Source organism: Ovis canadensis, chromosome 25 (genome assembly GCF_042477335.2).
Source record: "Ovis canadensis isolate MfBH-ARS-UI-01 breed Bighorn chromosome 25, ARS-UI_OviCan_v2, whole genome shotgun sequence".
In the NCBI taxonomy this organism is placed as follows: Eukaryota; Metazoa; Chordata; class Mammalia; order Artiodactyla; family Bovidae; genus Ovis; species Ovis canadensis.
Genome location: NC_091269.1, coordinates 45,028,632 through 45,044,738, shown reverse-complemented (window position 1 = coordinate 45,044,738; position 16,107 = coordinate 45,028,632). Strand labels below are relative to the sequence as shown.

The window sequence follows — 16,107 nt, the reverse complement described above, 5'->3', positions numbered from 1 at the left end:
TACAGATGGTGGAGCAGCTAGGTTCCTGACAACATGGAATATCATGCCAGCATTGGGCTGGCCCCTCCAGGCTTGCACATGAGAGAAAATGACCTTCCTTCCATCTTGTGGTAGCCACTGCTCTTTTGGAATTTTCTGCAACTCATAGCTGAACTTGATGCTATTAGAGTCACCCTTTCAAACCCATGGAGGCATAGACTCAGGATTTTGGGGTCAATTACTATACCACACTACACAGACTCATCATTTGCATCTCCTCCCCAAGTTAAATACTAAGCAATGTGAAGGCTGGGACTGTGTCTTATCCAATTCCATGTTATCCTGCCATGTGAAACAAAAGGCCTCATACGTAACACAGAGCATGTCTTAGGGCTGAAATGAATTCCGTCTACGTACTACACTCTACACAGCCTCCCAACTTGCATCCATACTCGCAACATGCAACAAGCCTTCCTGGAAGGGTGCACCCAAGTGAACTCAGCCTTTGTCCCTTCCAGGAAGCTTCTTCCCCACTGACCTCCAGCCCCCTGGGAGAAGCTTGCCTTACCAGGATGTCTGAGTCCTTAGGCTCCTCCCCAGTGGCTGGGCTGGAGCAGTTGCTGAGTTTGAATATCCAGTACTCCTGGGCCGTGACAAAGAAGTTCCATGGCAGCAGGCTGCCGATGCCCAAGCTGAATAAGATGATGTAGGTACCGTTGTAGCGGTCCTCGGGCCTCTGCAGGCTGGGTGGCGGGCGGTCCAGCAGCTTCTCAAGCAGTGCTTCTTGGTCAGCTTGGAGGGAGCTGCTTGCAGTTCTGTAGGTGGAATTGGAGGTATGACAAAAGTCATCTTCTGAGATGATGGCCACTGTTGGAGCGGAGAGACAGGGTAGGTGATCAGAAGCTGAGATCAGGTACAGCTGGAGACTCACCCATCTTACAGAGCTGATTCTGCCCCTACCTGGGGATCTGTGAAGTCACCAGAGTGTGATTAGAGAGCTCCAGGTTTAATTATTAGGGGCAAAGACAAGATGTCAGCATTGTAAGTGACCTCAGGATGCCCCCAAACTATACAGAGGCCACATGGTAGCAGACAGGTTGGCTGGGAGTAAGGCAATGTGGCATAGTGGGGCCTGTAGCACTCAGTCCAGAAGGCCAAACCTGGTCTCAAGGCATTCAAATCTCTAAGCAGCCACAACAAAAAGAATTAGGCCCCTCGATGAGCCAAGAATGCTCTCTAAACTCTTTTCAACTTTGTGGGAGAAAATTAAGGAGGAGGAAATTGTGTAGAATATGGTACTATCTGTACATAAGAAGCACAGATCAGGTCGGTGAGGAGGGGAGATACACACATATGTAAGTATACCCTCTGGAAGGATACACAAGGAATTTCAAACAGTGGTTGCCTCTGAGGAGCGAGGCTGGGGACTTCACTGCATGTTCTTTTGTGCCTCTTGAATTTTGAACTTTGTGAGTGTATTATCTGTCCAAAAATAAAAATTATAAATAAAAATAAAGGCATTCAAATAACATTAAAAAAAATAAACCTCATAGTATCTAGAGCTGCCCCCAGAAGCTGGTTTGAAACATCTAATAGTCTACTCCCTCATTTCATTGTGGGAAAACTGAGGTCCAAAGAACAGGTCACAGACCAGGCAAATGGCCAAGCCTGGGTTTGCAGCTCCGGCCTGGGCCCCCACCTCTGTTCATTACATCCCACCACGAGACAGCAACTCCCCATCTGCAGTAGCAGCTAAAACAAACTAAAGATTCTGGGTTGCCAGTAACAATTGTGTACACGGCCTCGGGCAAGGCACCAAGTTCTGAGCCTCACTTTCCCCATCTGCAAACCCGGGGAAGCCTTTTTACAATGGTTATTGTAAATTGCAACTGGCTGGCAATGCTGATAAGTGTCAGCATCTTCCCTGCCATCCTGGGCTTGTCAGCTGGCTGGCTGGCTGTGGAGTTTGGCTGCAAGGTAGCATGCCTACTTCTATGCTCTATATAGCACCTAGGCTGTGGCAGCAGCTTGATAAATGGGAAAAATTTCCATAAAACTGAGGATGGGACAGTCTGTAGTCCCTTCTGCAATAAATAAATCAGTGCATCTAGGCTCACATAGGAGGCTGAGCCTTAACTCAGCATTAAGCCAGACCAGGAGAAATGCGAACACCGTCACAGAGGTATAGTATAGGGCCTTATCTGCTATTTCAGGAGAGCCTCACAATATTTCTCAGAATTAGGCAGGAATTATTGCTTCCTTTTTATCAGATGCAAAGAACGAGGATGTAAAGTTTGTCCCACATTGATTTGTCCCACATTCAAACAGTGAGAATTCCCAATAGTTAAATCCAGCACTGGGGCATGTCCAGGTCTGTACCTGGCACTTGAGGCTGACAACAGCCAATATGGTAGGTGCTACTCTAAGACCCATTTCACAGGCGAAGAGTGAGGCTCAGAGAGGTTGAGGAATTTGCCCAAAGTCATGCAGCTAACAAATGGGAAAAGTGAGGTTACTCAGCCAATAAGTCTGAGGGCCATGTGGATTCCTTGGCCTCCCTGGGAGGAAGGTGGTTGGCAATGTGCATCCTTGTCTACCGGCTCCAAGTACAGACCTTCTGGAAGAATTCCCGGTCAGTGAGCTGTGAACCGAGGCGAAGGCAGCACTGCAGGGCACCCTTATCAGTACCTGCTGAATGAATGGGTTCTGAACAGCCAGGATATGTACCCCTACTGGGGCAGCACGTACCCTGCAGCAGGCAGGCAGGAGGCGGCCGGAAGCCCAGAGCATCTGTGTCAGCAAGTCTATTTTAAACTCCCCTGGTTGAGCAGAGCCTTTTCCCAGCTTTGGTTCACAGGGAGCTCAGCACTAACAAACTAACCAGACAGTGTGGCCATGCACGCACACGTGTGCACACACACATACAGTTTCTATATTAGTGTTTAAAAATGTAAAAATTATGACCCACATAGGACAACAGACAATGGGCAAGTGGTCCTTTCCAGATGCTCAAACTCCAGGGGTAGGTGCCGGGGCTGACGTTCAGTCACTCAGGGCACACTCGGCTGGACTCCATTCTCAGCTCCAGGGGCCTATTTGTCCAGGACTATTCGGCCTTGACCAAGCTTCTGAAAGAGCCAGGAATTTTCTCTCACTCAGGTCACAGGCTGGGGCACTGGAGTGAGCAAAGCCTTATTACTCTTTATGAAAGCTAGCTGCTGGCTTTGGATTAAAACAGAAGAAAGGCAAGGAAGAGTCCTGGCATCCCCGGGGCCGGGCTGGCGATGCCCTTGGGTGTGTTCCTCAGGCACCTGTAGGAATCCGCAGGGCTCAGCCCTGCTCCTGTCCTGGTTGACTTGGGGCAAGGGGTAGACCCTGCTCAACGCAGCAGAAACTCGTGGGGCCTGGGGCCACCGCAGACCATCTTCCAGGTCTGGGCGCTGGTTCTCAGGAAGTTTTTGACTGACTCTTAAGTCAATCTCGCCTTTGTGCCTCGATTTCCTCAACTGTGAAATGGGGGCAAGGGGCTGGGGAGGCTACCCTATGGGAAAGCACTGTGGGAAACAGGGCGCCAGGCAGAGGCCACGGCAGAATTTGCCTTGAGGTCGGGGACACCCCCAGACTCAGGCGCCCCAATTTGGGCTCTCAGCCACCTTCTGGATACTTTGGGCTAACTTGTCCATACCCAGGCCCCCCACATCCAAACGGTGAGGTCCGATCTCAGAAGTTCATGAGGGGGCGGGAAGAGAATCTGGAGGAGAACGCAGACCCAGGAGGGAACGTGAGAGTAAAGTGACAGGCGAGAGCAAGGAAGGAAGGGAATGGACGCCGGGGAAGGGGGGGTCACAGCGAGAGGCGTCGCACGGAGCTGGAGGCTGGGTCGGGGTTCTGAGGCTCCAGGGGAGCACCCCCGGGAGGGCCGCGGGGTTGGGGAAGGGGGAGGCCGCCCCCAGCGAGAGCCCGGGGAGCCACCAGGAGCCTGAAGAGCTGGGCTGGGGCCAGGCCCGCGCCCGACCGCCGGCCCGCACTTACTGTCGCCGTCGCTCGCCGCCACCGCCGCTGCCTCCCCGGCTGCCGCGGCCACTGCGACTCGGGGCTCGGCCGGCCCTGAGGCCGGGCTCCGCCTCCAGGCCCCGCCCCCTGCCCCACCCCCGCCGGCGCTTCCGGGTTTGCAAACGGGTCTCCTTTCGCGGCTCAGCGCGCAGTTACGCGGGCAGCATGCTGTGGGCACGCGCCCATTTCACAGGTGGAGGGAGTGAGGCGCCGGCCGCCAGGTGCACCGCCCAGGCTAGCGCGCAAGTGCGCAGTGAGTCGGCTCCCGGTGCTTCCGCCGCTGCTTCCCCACCGTGGAGCCCGACCACCCCGTCAGCTCCCAGAGCCCTGCTCCCCAGGACCCGAGGAGCTCTGCACCCGCCGCACCCCCGCCCCCGCCCAGGCAGCGGCGGAGTCTCACCTGCACCTCTCTGATCCCCTACTGTTCCCCGCACCCGCGGGAACCCTCCCGGGAGCCAGCGCCTTCCAGAAGCTCACTAGCTGAGGCAGAGAAGTAGCTAGTCCTCAGGACCACTCCGACCCTATCAGGCCCTCCCACCGGCCGCCAGAACTTCCTGTCTAAATTACCGCCCAAGGCAGTCACCTTCTCTCTGCTTTGACCGGACGTCTACGCTCATTATTGTCACATGCCCGGAGGGGCCGGAGTTGTCCTGTGCCCCTCTCACGGACCTGAGAAAGCTGGGCTTGTGGGAAGCCCCAACGGAAGTGTGATGTAACGCTAGCTCTGTCTGGTTCTAAAACTGTTGAGAGTCCCCTGACCCCACTGCGGTGGGTCAGCGCTGGGTGCTCTCAGGGCCACGGGGAGGTGGCAGCCTTGTTTCATGGTGAGGCTGGCAGAACACTGTGCGTCCTTCATTAAGCAGACCTACTATGTGCCAGGCCCTGCAGTGGGGCCTGTGGTGTGTTAGGATCAGAAATATCTTTGATCTGGTCCCTGGTTCCTGATAGAATGTTTCTAAAACCCATAGAATTTCCTGAGTGATGGGGGTGATTTTTTTTGTTATTCAAGCCCATTTAAGCCACACCTGAATTTATGTTAATGAGGTGGGCTTGGTGGGCCCCAGATAACTTCTGGTTGAGGGCTGGTGGAACCCACCCTGGGGATTAGAAGGTTGGAACTTTCAGCTCCATGCCCTGCCTCCAGGGAGGGGAGAGGAGCTGGTGATGACCTAACCATCCATGACCAATGAGTTAATTAACCATGCCTACATAATGAACCTCCATAAAACCCCTAAATGGTCAAGTTCAGAGAGCTTCTGGTTTGGCAAACACATCCACCTTCAGGGAGGGTGGCACACCCCAACTCCATGGGGACAGAAACTTGGGACCTGGTACCTTATTCATTTTGTATCCTTTATATAAAATAAACCAATGATGGTAAGTTTTTTCCTGAATTCTGTAGGCCATCCTAGCAAATTATTGAAACCGGAGGGAGTGTGTGGGAACCCCTGATTTTGTCACCAAGTTGGACAAAAGTTTGGGCACCCTGGGTACTCTATACCTATGGCTGGAGTCTGAAGTTGAAGTAGGGGCAGCCTTGTGGGACCCTTCAATGTATAGGATCTGTGGCTCCAGATAGTGTCAGAATTGAATTGTTGGATCCCCAGCTGGTGTCCAGAGAGTTGGAGAATTTGTTGGGAGTATACATGTAAAAAAGAAACCCACCACATCTGTTGTCAGAAGTGTTGAGAGAGTAAAAACAGTGCGAAGACCCAAGGGTGGAAAGGGCTGGGGTCTTGCTTGGGAGGAGCTTGCACTCTCCCCGGGGGACAGGCCAGAAGGGGCAGAGGACATCAGAAGCCCTGCAACCTACAGCCGACTTGAGGGCAGACCGATTTCAGGACCAAGGGGATGGGAATACGTGGGCAGGCCACAGTGATTGGTTTGGCCGGATGTTGTGGACTGGCTGTGGAGGCCCCTTTTGATAGGTGGTGCTAGAGGTAAGAACCCGCCTGCCAACGCAGGAGACTCGGGTTCGATCCCCGGGTTGGGAAGATCCCCTGGAGGAGGGCATGGCGACTCATTCCAGTATTCTTGCCTGAAGAATTTAATGGACAGAGGAGCCTGGTGGACTACAGTCCATAGGGTCGCAAAGAGTCGGACATGACTGAAGTGACTTAGCAGGCATGCACGGGAATGGAAGCAACACTTTCCTGCCTGAGGGCCATTTACTCTGTGTCCGGGGTGGAGATGAGTTCAGGCATTTCAACTGGGCGGAGTTGATGCCTGTTTGCAGGCAGGCAGAGAATGTCAGGGAAATATTTGTAAATGGTACAGTGCCTACAGCTACTGGGCATCACCATTGTTCTGAAATGCACATGAAGAAGAGAGAAGTGGGGAGAGAACAGAGGAAGAGAGGGAGAATAAAAAAGAGAAGGAGGAGAGCAAGGGAAGAGAAGGGAGAGAGACAGGAAGAAAGAAGAAAGAACAAATGAAAATTCAAAACATCCCAAGCGCTCTTCACTGGGTTGATAATTTATAATTCTCAGAGTAAAGCATCCTGCCACACCTTGGCTTGGAAATACTCTGAAAGTTCTGACAATTGAACAGAAGCTATCTCAGTATTACAAAGGGACTTGCTTCTGGCTCCGGGGAGCTGCGATGGCATGACAAGGACTGGCTGGGGACGTCTCCTGGTGTGGTGGACAAACTGGGGCCATATGAACCTGGGCTTAGGCTTAGACACTGTCTAGGTATCCCTATGAAGTCAAGCCTGGTTTCCCTACTCATATCAGCCCAAGCTAATAGCCTTCTATGAGGCCTGGGGCAGGGGTTTGGGGGGTTCAAAATATTGATAGCTCTCAAGGACGCTCTGGCTGCCTTCCCCCATCCCCAACAACCATCTCCTTTGAGGCTGGTACTCTAGTTAGCTTCTTTTACATATGAGGACCAACTCCAATATTCTTGGGCTTCCCATGTGGCTCAGCTGGTAAAAGCATCCGCCTGCAATGCAGGAGACCTGGGTTTGATCCCTGGGTTGGGAAGATCCCCTGGAGAAGGGAAAGGCTACCTGCGCCAGTATTCTGGCCTGGAGAATTCCATGGACTTATAGTTCATGGGGTTGAAAAGAGACACGACTGAGCGACTTTCACCTTCACATGTGAGGAACCTGGGGTGCTGAGAGAGAGCTTTTCAGAGACACACAGCTGATAAACCACAGAGCCAAGGTTCAAATTGTCGCCTTTCTGCCTCCTGAGCTCAGTCAGGGGTTCCATCCAAGGTGGTTTGGAGTAGGGGCGGGGGGGTGGAGGAGTGGCTCACATAAACTCATTGCTCCAAAGCCTGCAAACCTGTAGGCAATTAAGCAATAAGAGCCTGCCCAGAAGGCGGGCCACCACTGGAGGCGGAAGCCTCATCGGGCTGATGCTGCCACCTTGTGGCCCTTCCCTGTCACTGCTGTTCTCGCGAGCTGGGCTGCCTCAGCGCACTTCCTGCTTTCTAGGATTTCCTGGGCCCCCAAGCAGGGCATGTGGCTCCTGGGAGATAAAGAATTATCCATAACTGCTGACCCATAACTCTCTGCGCCCACATCACTAGCTCAAGTCCTAACCATCTCTCTGACTTGAACCACCGCTCCTTTGCTTTGCCTAACTGCTCCCACTGAGGAACGTTCTGGACCTGCTGGAGACTCCAGCCCTGACCCGTCTCTTCCCTCCATGCATTGGGCATCTTCCTTCCACTTGGAGCCATCTTAGATTACATGGCTCATCATCTCAGTAACATCTTGATAACACTCTCAATTCTCACAGCCCTCGACTCCCAGTGGCACTCCCTACGCCCAAGTGGATGAGCCTTCCTGCAGAAAGTCCCCAGCAGGCCAGTGGCTCCACTTGGAATTCAAGTTACCATCTGGGCTGGGCATCCAGGATTCTGGTAGTCCCATGGCAGTCCTAGCTCCTGCTCTCCATAGAAACGGCTGCCATCTTCCTTCTCCACTCATCTCAAACATCTGAACACGTCCCACCCTGAGACGGCCTTGCCTCCTGCCTCCTACCTGGCAGATAAAACGGAAACCATCAGGGAGGAACTTCCTCATTTCTCAGCACCAAATATGCCCACCGTCTGCTCCTGTTTTTCTCTTTCCAGTTACAACAGGAAAGTTCTCTTCTCTGTCCTAGGTCTACCCTCTATGGCCCCAGATCCTAAACCCTCCGCTCCCCCCAGCTCAGGAGCCTTTCAGGATCCATCAACGCTTCTTTTTCTTACACCTTTAGTCTAACATTCCTTAATGCATTCTTTCCACTGCTTCTTTTGTTTCCTTGTTTGACGTTTTCTGATGGAAGTATAACCTACAAATTGTAAGTGTAGCGTTTATGAATGACCACACAATGGATGTATTTATGCCATCAGTACCTGGATCAAGAAATGGAACATTAGTAAGTGACACAGGCTGGAGCCTGGGACCCTCTGCTGCAGTGCTCGCACCTGGACAAATGTCTTCTTGTCTCCTCGAGCAACAGAACACCAAGAAACTACAAGGGGCTAAAAAGTAACTGCAGGCATGCACAATTGGGGCAAATCAAGAGCAACAAGATACAAAAAGGCCAAAACCCAACCGCCACTTCTGAGGTGCCCAGAGCAAAAGCAGGGTTCTGCACACAGCAGCTCCAAGGGGCCAGGCAGAACACCTAAGCCACCTCTTGGGCCCCACCTATTGATACACCCCTGCCCTCATCCCATTGAAGGAACCAGCTTGCCCTCCATGGAGAATGAACAAGGGTGCCTGTTACTTGTTCTTGCTCTTTCATGCTCGCCTGAGTCCCAGTAAAGCCTCACTGGAATTCCTCACCTGGTCTCATCAATTGCTATTGTTTAAAGAGTCCGGCTTCCCTGGTAACTCAGCTGGTAAAGAATCTGCCTGCAATGCAGGAGACCCCAGTTCAATTCCTGCATTGGGAAGATCCCCTGGAGAAGGGATAGGCTACCCACTCCATTATTCTTGGGCTTCCCTTCTGGCTCAGCTGGTAAAGAATCTGCCTGTAATGCAGAAGACCTGGGTTCGACCCCTAGGTTGGGAAGATCCCCTGGAGGAGGGCATGGCAACCCACTCCAGTATTCTTGCCTGGAGAATCCCCATGACAGAGGAGCTTGGTGGGGTGCAGCCCATGGGACCGCAAAGTGTCAGACACAACTGAGCTACTACGCACAGCACACAGCACAAAGAGTCCAAAGGTCTCAAAGAGTAGACACAGCTTAGCGACTAAACACCACCACCAACGAGTCTAAGAACCCAGGTCAGAACACTGGCAGCCGGGAAGCTCCTGTGTTCCAGTTACTATGGCTGCAAAATGAATGACCCCAAAATGTCATTAGAAAACAACTGTTTATTATATTACAGATTCTGTGGGTCAGGAATTTGGTTTAAGCAATTGGCTCAAGGTCACTTGGAAAGCAGATGATGGAGTCTGGGTTCAGACCTAGGACAGGCAGACCCCTGAACTTGTCCCCTTAAAGCCACAGCTGAGATGGGGCTATGGGTAAAATTAACTATTTCCTGAGCCTCCTCAGTGCCACCCCTCATGCTTGGCACCTCCCAGTTGGTGGCTTTTATGCCTCCTGCACCCTAGATGTGGGCACCATTGTCACTCCCTTGTGGAAGTCCAAGTAGCAGAGGCAGGTGAGCAGGAACCTAGGGAGCACAAACCACATGGGGACGCTGAGCTGCATCACGTGAGGGCCTGGGAGCATTTGGTTGGGGAGAAATGGCTCCAGGGTGGACCACGAGGGCTGTTTTCAAATGTTTGAGAAGTTTTTAGGGACTAGAAGACTTTAGACTTATTCTTATTGGTTCCTGAGGATAAAATCAGCCCCTTACAGTGAAAGGAAGTCAGCACTCAAATGCCAGCCATTATTACTGTTAGTAAGTGATAAGTTCACCAACTCTGAAAGTATTCAAGCAGAGATTGGTCAAGCCCATGTGTAGGCCATTGTGAAGGGAATGCTGGCATCGGGTGAGGGTAGATTAGCGAATGGTCAAGAACCCCAGCTCTGCCATCCTAGATGTCTGTGAAATGGATCCCAACGAACCCCTGCAGTCCGCAGGGACTGCCTCTGCCCAGTGTAACCCCCTTGGGTAGTCATGGTATTTACTGGTGTGAGTGCAGGGCATCTGTGCCTGAGTTCCTGGTCATGGGGGCATTGCTGGGACCTGAGGGCTGGCAGCTTAGCCCTGCCCTTCCTGGGGAGAGGAGCAGCTGAGGCCGCCATCTGGTGCAGGGATGCAGGAGGGGGGCTGGGACAGGGGCCACTGTCCCGCTGACACAACCTGAGGAAAGCAGCGCCCAGGCAGGGCCTCTGGCAGTCTGCAGAGAGGACCAGGGGCTCAGGAACACGTCCTGGGTGCCCCTCTCAGCCTGGCTTCTGCCCGATCCTGGTGTACCCACTGTAAGAATTTGCTTTTCATTCTGTTGAGCTGTTTGAGGGCAGAGTCCAGGTCTGATTCACCCCTGTGTATTCCCTGTGCTGTGTCAGTCTATGGATCAGACCAATAAATATTGATTGAATTTCCAAATATCCAGACCTTCTCCTTGAGGAAGCTCCTTGGGCTGAAGAACTGGGATGGGCAGATTCAAATCCCCTGCAGTGTGGCCTGGGCTGGGCGAACCCTTCCCCACTGCAGGAATAGCAGACTCGCTGGTTTCCCCTCCCACGGACTCTCCCCCACCTCCCTCTCCCAGGTTAGGATCCTTAAGGGGACACCAGCCCACCCACACCCCTCACACTCACACACACACACACACACACACACACACACACACACACAGGGCCCTGAGGCCACCCCAGCACCTCTGGCAGACAGCAGCCTTCACATCTGGCCCATCACCTGCTAAAAGGACATCAGCACCTTCTCTTTGTAAGAAGTTTCATTAAAAAAAAAAAAGTTGCTGCCGACTTTTGCCTAAAAGCATCTTCCACAAAATACATAATCAAGAAACTGATTCAGAGACACCAACCATAGCGTTCTAAAGCATCATCATTCCATAAAGTCTTTGTGGAAGCTCCAGGCTGAGTTGAAGCTTCTGTGGCCCCCTTGCCCATCTGTTTCCCTGTCTCCCCCTCGGCATGGCTCTGGGGGCAGTGTGTGCTGCCGGGACTGGTCCCCAGCAGTGATGGCCCCTGTGCCCAGTGAGATGTGCAGCAGCATGGGGCCACTCCCTGCCCCACCAGCTTGTGTTTTGAAATATCAGGTCCTGGCGGTTCCTAATCTCGAATGCCTCCTGTCCCTGAAACGATGGTCCAGGGCAGGGATTATGGTTAGAAACGGCAACCTGTGGATAACGGTCGCTAGATCCGCCCCCGCGTCCACTTGGAGAAGGCTGGGGTTTTGGTGTGAGATTCGGGTACCTGGTGCAGGAGGCGGCAGCTGGTTTGATGGCAGCTTTTCGGATGAAGTGACAAGGGTGGAGGTGGAGAGGAAGGAAGATATCCGGAAATTGGAAGCTGGGAGTGGTTGGCAGAGGCAGTAGAGAGGGGAGGGCGAGGGGAAGGCGCAGAGAGCTGGCAGCACAGCCCCCAGTGGCCTGTAGAGGGCGCTCCCAGGGACTTAGCTAAACGTGGTTGGAGTTCCAAGATGGACGGGTTGAGCCTTAGCAACCAAAATGAATATGTCTTAACAACTGCAACGGAGAGAAAAGTTAGGGACCTCCGTGGAGACATCGTTAAGGGAGTTTGCTATCCAGAGGGAAAGACGGTGTCAACAAAATGAATATCTGAGCAGTTATTGGAAAAATAAAACTAGTTCATGTTTATACCTTGAGGGGTTGAGACTCTTGGATCAAACCCATTATATTTAAATATTTACATGTACAAATATATGCGTGCATATGCATAGATCTTCCTGAGGGGATATATAAGAAAAGTAACAATTGTCTCTATGGGGGAAGGACTGGGAATGGAAAGGGTGGCAGGGGAGGGGCGAGACAGGAGGAGGTGGGGTACCTACTTTTCACCTATTCTTTTGTACCTTAATTTTTAAACCACAGGCATTATAGCATTTTTAATTAAAATGGGCAAAGTTTCAAAAATTTGCCAAACAGAGATGGATGAAGTCTTCCTGAGTCTGGTCTTAAGCTGTCAGCTGGGGTTGCAATGGACTTTCTCTCCTTCTGGCCCCTAGGGAAGGAAGGGGCAGCTGGTGAAACCTGAACCCAGCAACCCTTCCAGGGCAACAGCAGGTGGCCTGAAGACCGTGGCTGTGCCAGGTTGGCTGGCATGTGCGGCAGCCTTGTCGCCTTGCTGCTCTGCTCTAGAGCGTCCCACTGGGGCCACCCGGTTACAAGGGCAGAACTGGCCCATCTTCTGCCTGCTCCTGGTTTTCCATCATCCACCCTGGCACAGTGACAGAGGAGGGTCCAAGGGGTGCGGCTGGCACCTCCCTTCCCCCAGTTACAGAACCACACCAGCCAGGGAAGGCCTACAGAGCAGCAGGTCTAGGGCTGCCATTTCATTCACGGGGAAACTGAGGCTTGGGAAGGAAAAGTGACCCCCACAACATCAGGGCCAGAGTCCAGGGCCCCTGCCTCCCAGGCTGGAACTCTCTGCACCCCACCAAGGAGCAGGTGGCAATCAAGGCCTTCCTGCTTAGGTGATGGGCTAGATTTAGGGGTTTTAAATGGGTGACTCCTGGGGGGACTGCAGGTAACCTACCTGCCTATGGGGGCTACTTCCCACCCCCTCCCTGGGCTGCTGCCCACCTCAGGCTCTTTCCCTTTGTATACACACACAGACACACACACACATGTGATGGCTCACAGTACTCCTGGACTCCAGGAAAGGATGACAGTCTGAGTCGGAGGTCTATGTGCGTTATGCATATGTGCCTTGTTTATCCCGCCCTCCCCACTAGGCCATAAGCTCCTGGAGGACCCAGCCCACAGGTGCTCCCAACCCCCAGGGGGACAGCCAGGCCATCCTTGGCACACACCCCAGAGCCACAGGTCCCTGCAAGTCAGAACTGTCAGGACCCTTCAGGGCATGAAAGGTTTAGAAAAGGGTCCCATAACAGAGAATAAATAAAGACCTACTGTATAGCACAGGGAACTCCACTCAATACTCTATAATGGCCTGTACAGGAAAAGATTCTGAAAAAGAATGGATATATGTATAGCTTATTCACTTTGCTGTATTCCTGAAACGAACACAACATTGTAAATCAACTATGCTACAATAAAAAATTTAAATATAAACATAAAAAGTATCCCATGGCCAAATACATGTACACCCTATAAGACCAGCATCTTCACACAGGCCTTCTCAGAGCCTTCAATTGCTATGACTCTCTACCACGAAGCCAGAGGGCGCTCTCACCCCAGAATTCAGAGATCGCAGAATTCATCTGCACAATAGGCAATGCATGCTGGAAAATGCTGGGACCAGACTCAACTCACACAGGAGACCTGAAGCCTACAGGGCAGAGGGGTCAGGGCTGCTGTGGCTGTATGCCACCTTTGTGCAAATTAGAAAAAACATTCCCTTGAGACATTTTCATCTGCAGGAAAATTAGTACCAACATACTGATGTTATTAGAACAGTGCCCTTTACTGCCCTCTGCTGGAAATATCTCATAGTATAATAAACACATAAATTTTCAATCTGAGTGGGAAAGGCACCACCTTCCCCCTTAGATACGGCTTTCTTGTTCAGTATGTAACCTGCCCAATGATCACGGCAGCCGTGGGTACAGTCACACAAGCCCAGCCTGCCCATCATTCCCTTTCTGCTGGCATGATTTTGTCTCAGGTGAGTGCTCTCAACTGACCTGAGCCTCGGCCCCAGTTGGAAAACACGCTTCTGAATGTCTTACAGGCAGACAAGAACGCTGAGGGCTTCACCTCTGTTGTTCCTCCCACTCATCACCTAGCCCATGACAGGCTCAAAAGACTGACCCCCTGACCACGTCCCGCACATGCTCACACACTGAGAGCGCTGGCTGGGGAGCAGGGACTGCGATCAGAGTCAGCGTGGGCTCTAGCTTGCTGCGTGACCATGGGGAAGTTCTCAGTCCTCTCTGGGCCACCTTTCCCTTGTATAAAATCAGGCAGTTGCACTTGACCATTTCCAGGAGCTCAGAGGGCTCTGGCAATGACCCCTTGGCCCCAAACTCATGGAATTTTGAGAAAAGCCGGAAAATCATTCCCAACTGCTGACAGAAAGGCAGTCAAAAAGACAGCAGACTACAACCTGAATTTTTTTATTAGACTAGGAAATATAATTTATTTCATAAAAATTAATTTTGTTACAATAGGAATGCTAAATGTTATTTACAGGTTGTAGCACAGAATAAACAGAGGTGGGACTGGGGCCAGCCCGGCAGCCCTCGGGCATATAACCATGTCCACTGCCCAGGCGCGTGGTACAGCCCTTGGCCCGCAGGAGAGCTGCTCCCTGCACCCAGGCTCCTGGTCACCTCTCCCCAGAGGGCCTGTTAAGGGAACTGGCTCAGCTGCCTGGTTGCTGGGGGAAGGAGACCAGAGGGCCTTGGAGCTTCCAGGAGAGGGGAGGGCCCCTCTGGAGCCCAGAACCCTACGAGAGAAGGCAGAGGGAGGGGCACGTAGAAGAGACACCTACTGACCCTGTGTACTCAGAGAGGGCAGCCTCCAGGCGGCCCAGCGGACGCGAGGAGGGCACACACGCACACATGGGTGGGGGCTCGTTCCCGGAGAGGCACGCGGATGTGCCCACAGATAAAAGCACACGCATACACGCACAGATGTGCAAGCACACCCCAGAGACGAGAGAGACGTCAACACAGCACGTAGGCCCTGCAGCGAATCTTAATCTGTGCCTCTCAAGGTACTCGGGCTGCGTGGGGCTGCCTCTCAGGCCTGAATAAGCCGAGAAACCTCCATGCCACCCTGAGGCAGGCAGTGTGCAGACACAGTCACAGGAGCCCAAGCAGATTGATGGAGCCAGCAAATCCTTTCCAGGCTTTCTTATAAAGCTGGACAGTTTGAGCCCTCCCAGGAGGCTTTAGCCAATTGGTTCTGTGCTCCAGGCCCTAGTACACAATTTCTGGAAATCAGGTCAGAAATGGCACCTGGATGGCTGGCCTGGCCTCATCTAACAAGAGCTCCCATACTGGGAGCTAAGGAAGCTCTCAGGGTGGGGCAGGGAGGAGGGGCAGGGAGGAGAGAGAGGGAGGAGAGGAGGGAAGGAAGGGGGGGGCAGGGAGGAGGGGCAGGGAGGAGAGGAGGGAAGGAAGAGAGGAGAGGCAGGGAGGAGGGGCAGGGAGGAGAGGAGGGAAGGGAGGGAGGAGGGGCAGGGAAGGAGGGGCTGGGAGGAGGGACAGGGAGGGAGGAGAGGAAGGGAGGGAGGAGGGGCAGGGAGGAGGGCCATGGCAGACCACAGTCAACTTCAACCCACCAGGATTCACCTCAGAAGCCTAGAATGATGTATCAGAGACCAAAGGGCCTCAGACAGCAGCTGTGGAGCCTCCTAGGTCTAAAAAGGAAAAGAGGCCTTGAGAAGGCAGTCAGATGCCTAAAGTCACACAGAGGCCTCATAGCAAAGCTGGAGCTTGAACGCTGGTCCTTGGACTTCAGACTGCCCTTATGTGACCACACAGGTCCACATAGCTCAGACTAGGAGTGGGCAGGGAGACTGAGCCCGAGGCGGACGGCACTTTTGGCAGGGAAGGCTCACTGCTTTTGTTGAGGCAACGTCCACACAGGCACTGGGGTAAAAGTAAAAGGCTGTGGTCTCAGCCTCAGGGGCTCAAGCCTGATGCACGCCTGGCCCCTTGAGCAGCCTTGATAAAAAGGAACCTCTCTCAAACCCAGCAGGCCCTCGATGGCCGGCTGGCAGCCCGTTCCCCAGGGGGCTGCGGGGTGGTGAAAATCTCACTGTCTCCACATGCCCTCCACATGGCTGGGACGCCAGTCTTAGGACCCTGGCTGGGACTACAGCCCCCTAACCTGCTCTTCTCCCAGGAGATCAGACTTTCAAAGGCCAGGATACGCCCAGGCTGGTCGCAGCAGCTGCTCCTGGATCTGCTGGGGCAAGCCCTGGGGTAAGTGCCCAGAGCTGGCACTTGCTTTGGCCTGGGTGCCAAGGAGGAGAGGCCTTTGATGTGGCCTC

The 16,107-nt window shown here is 53.0% G+C and overlaps 1 protein-coding gene across 1 annotated transcript in view; it reads right to left on the bottom strand.

The window, feature by feature from the left end:
- Positions 1-4,108, bottom strand: part of SLC29A3 (solute carrier family 29 member 3) — a 47,023-nt gene extending 42,915 nt beyond the window's left edge. Inside the window, exons 1-2 of the mRNA XM_069571999.1 lie at positions 4,012-4,108; positions 548-846 (exon numbers count right to left, since the gene is read on the bottom strand). Coding sequence (XP_069428100.1) covers positions 548-846; position 4,012 — 300 coding nt within the window. The 5' untranslated portion in view covers positions 4,013-4,108. The remainder of the gene's footprint in view (positions 1-547; positions 847-4,011) is intronic.
- Positions 4,109-16,107: the final 11,999 nt, after the last annotated feature.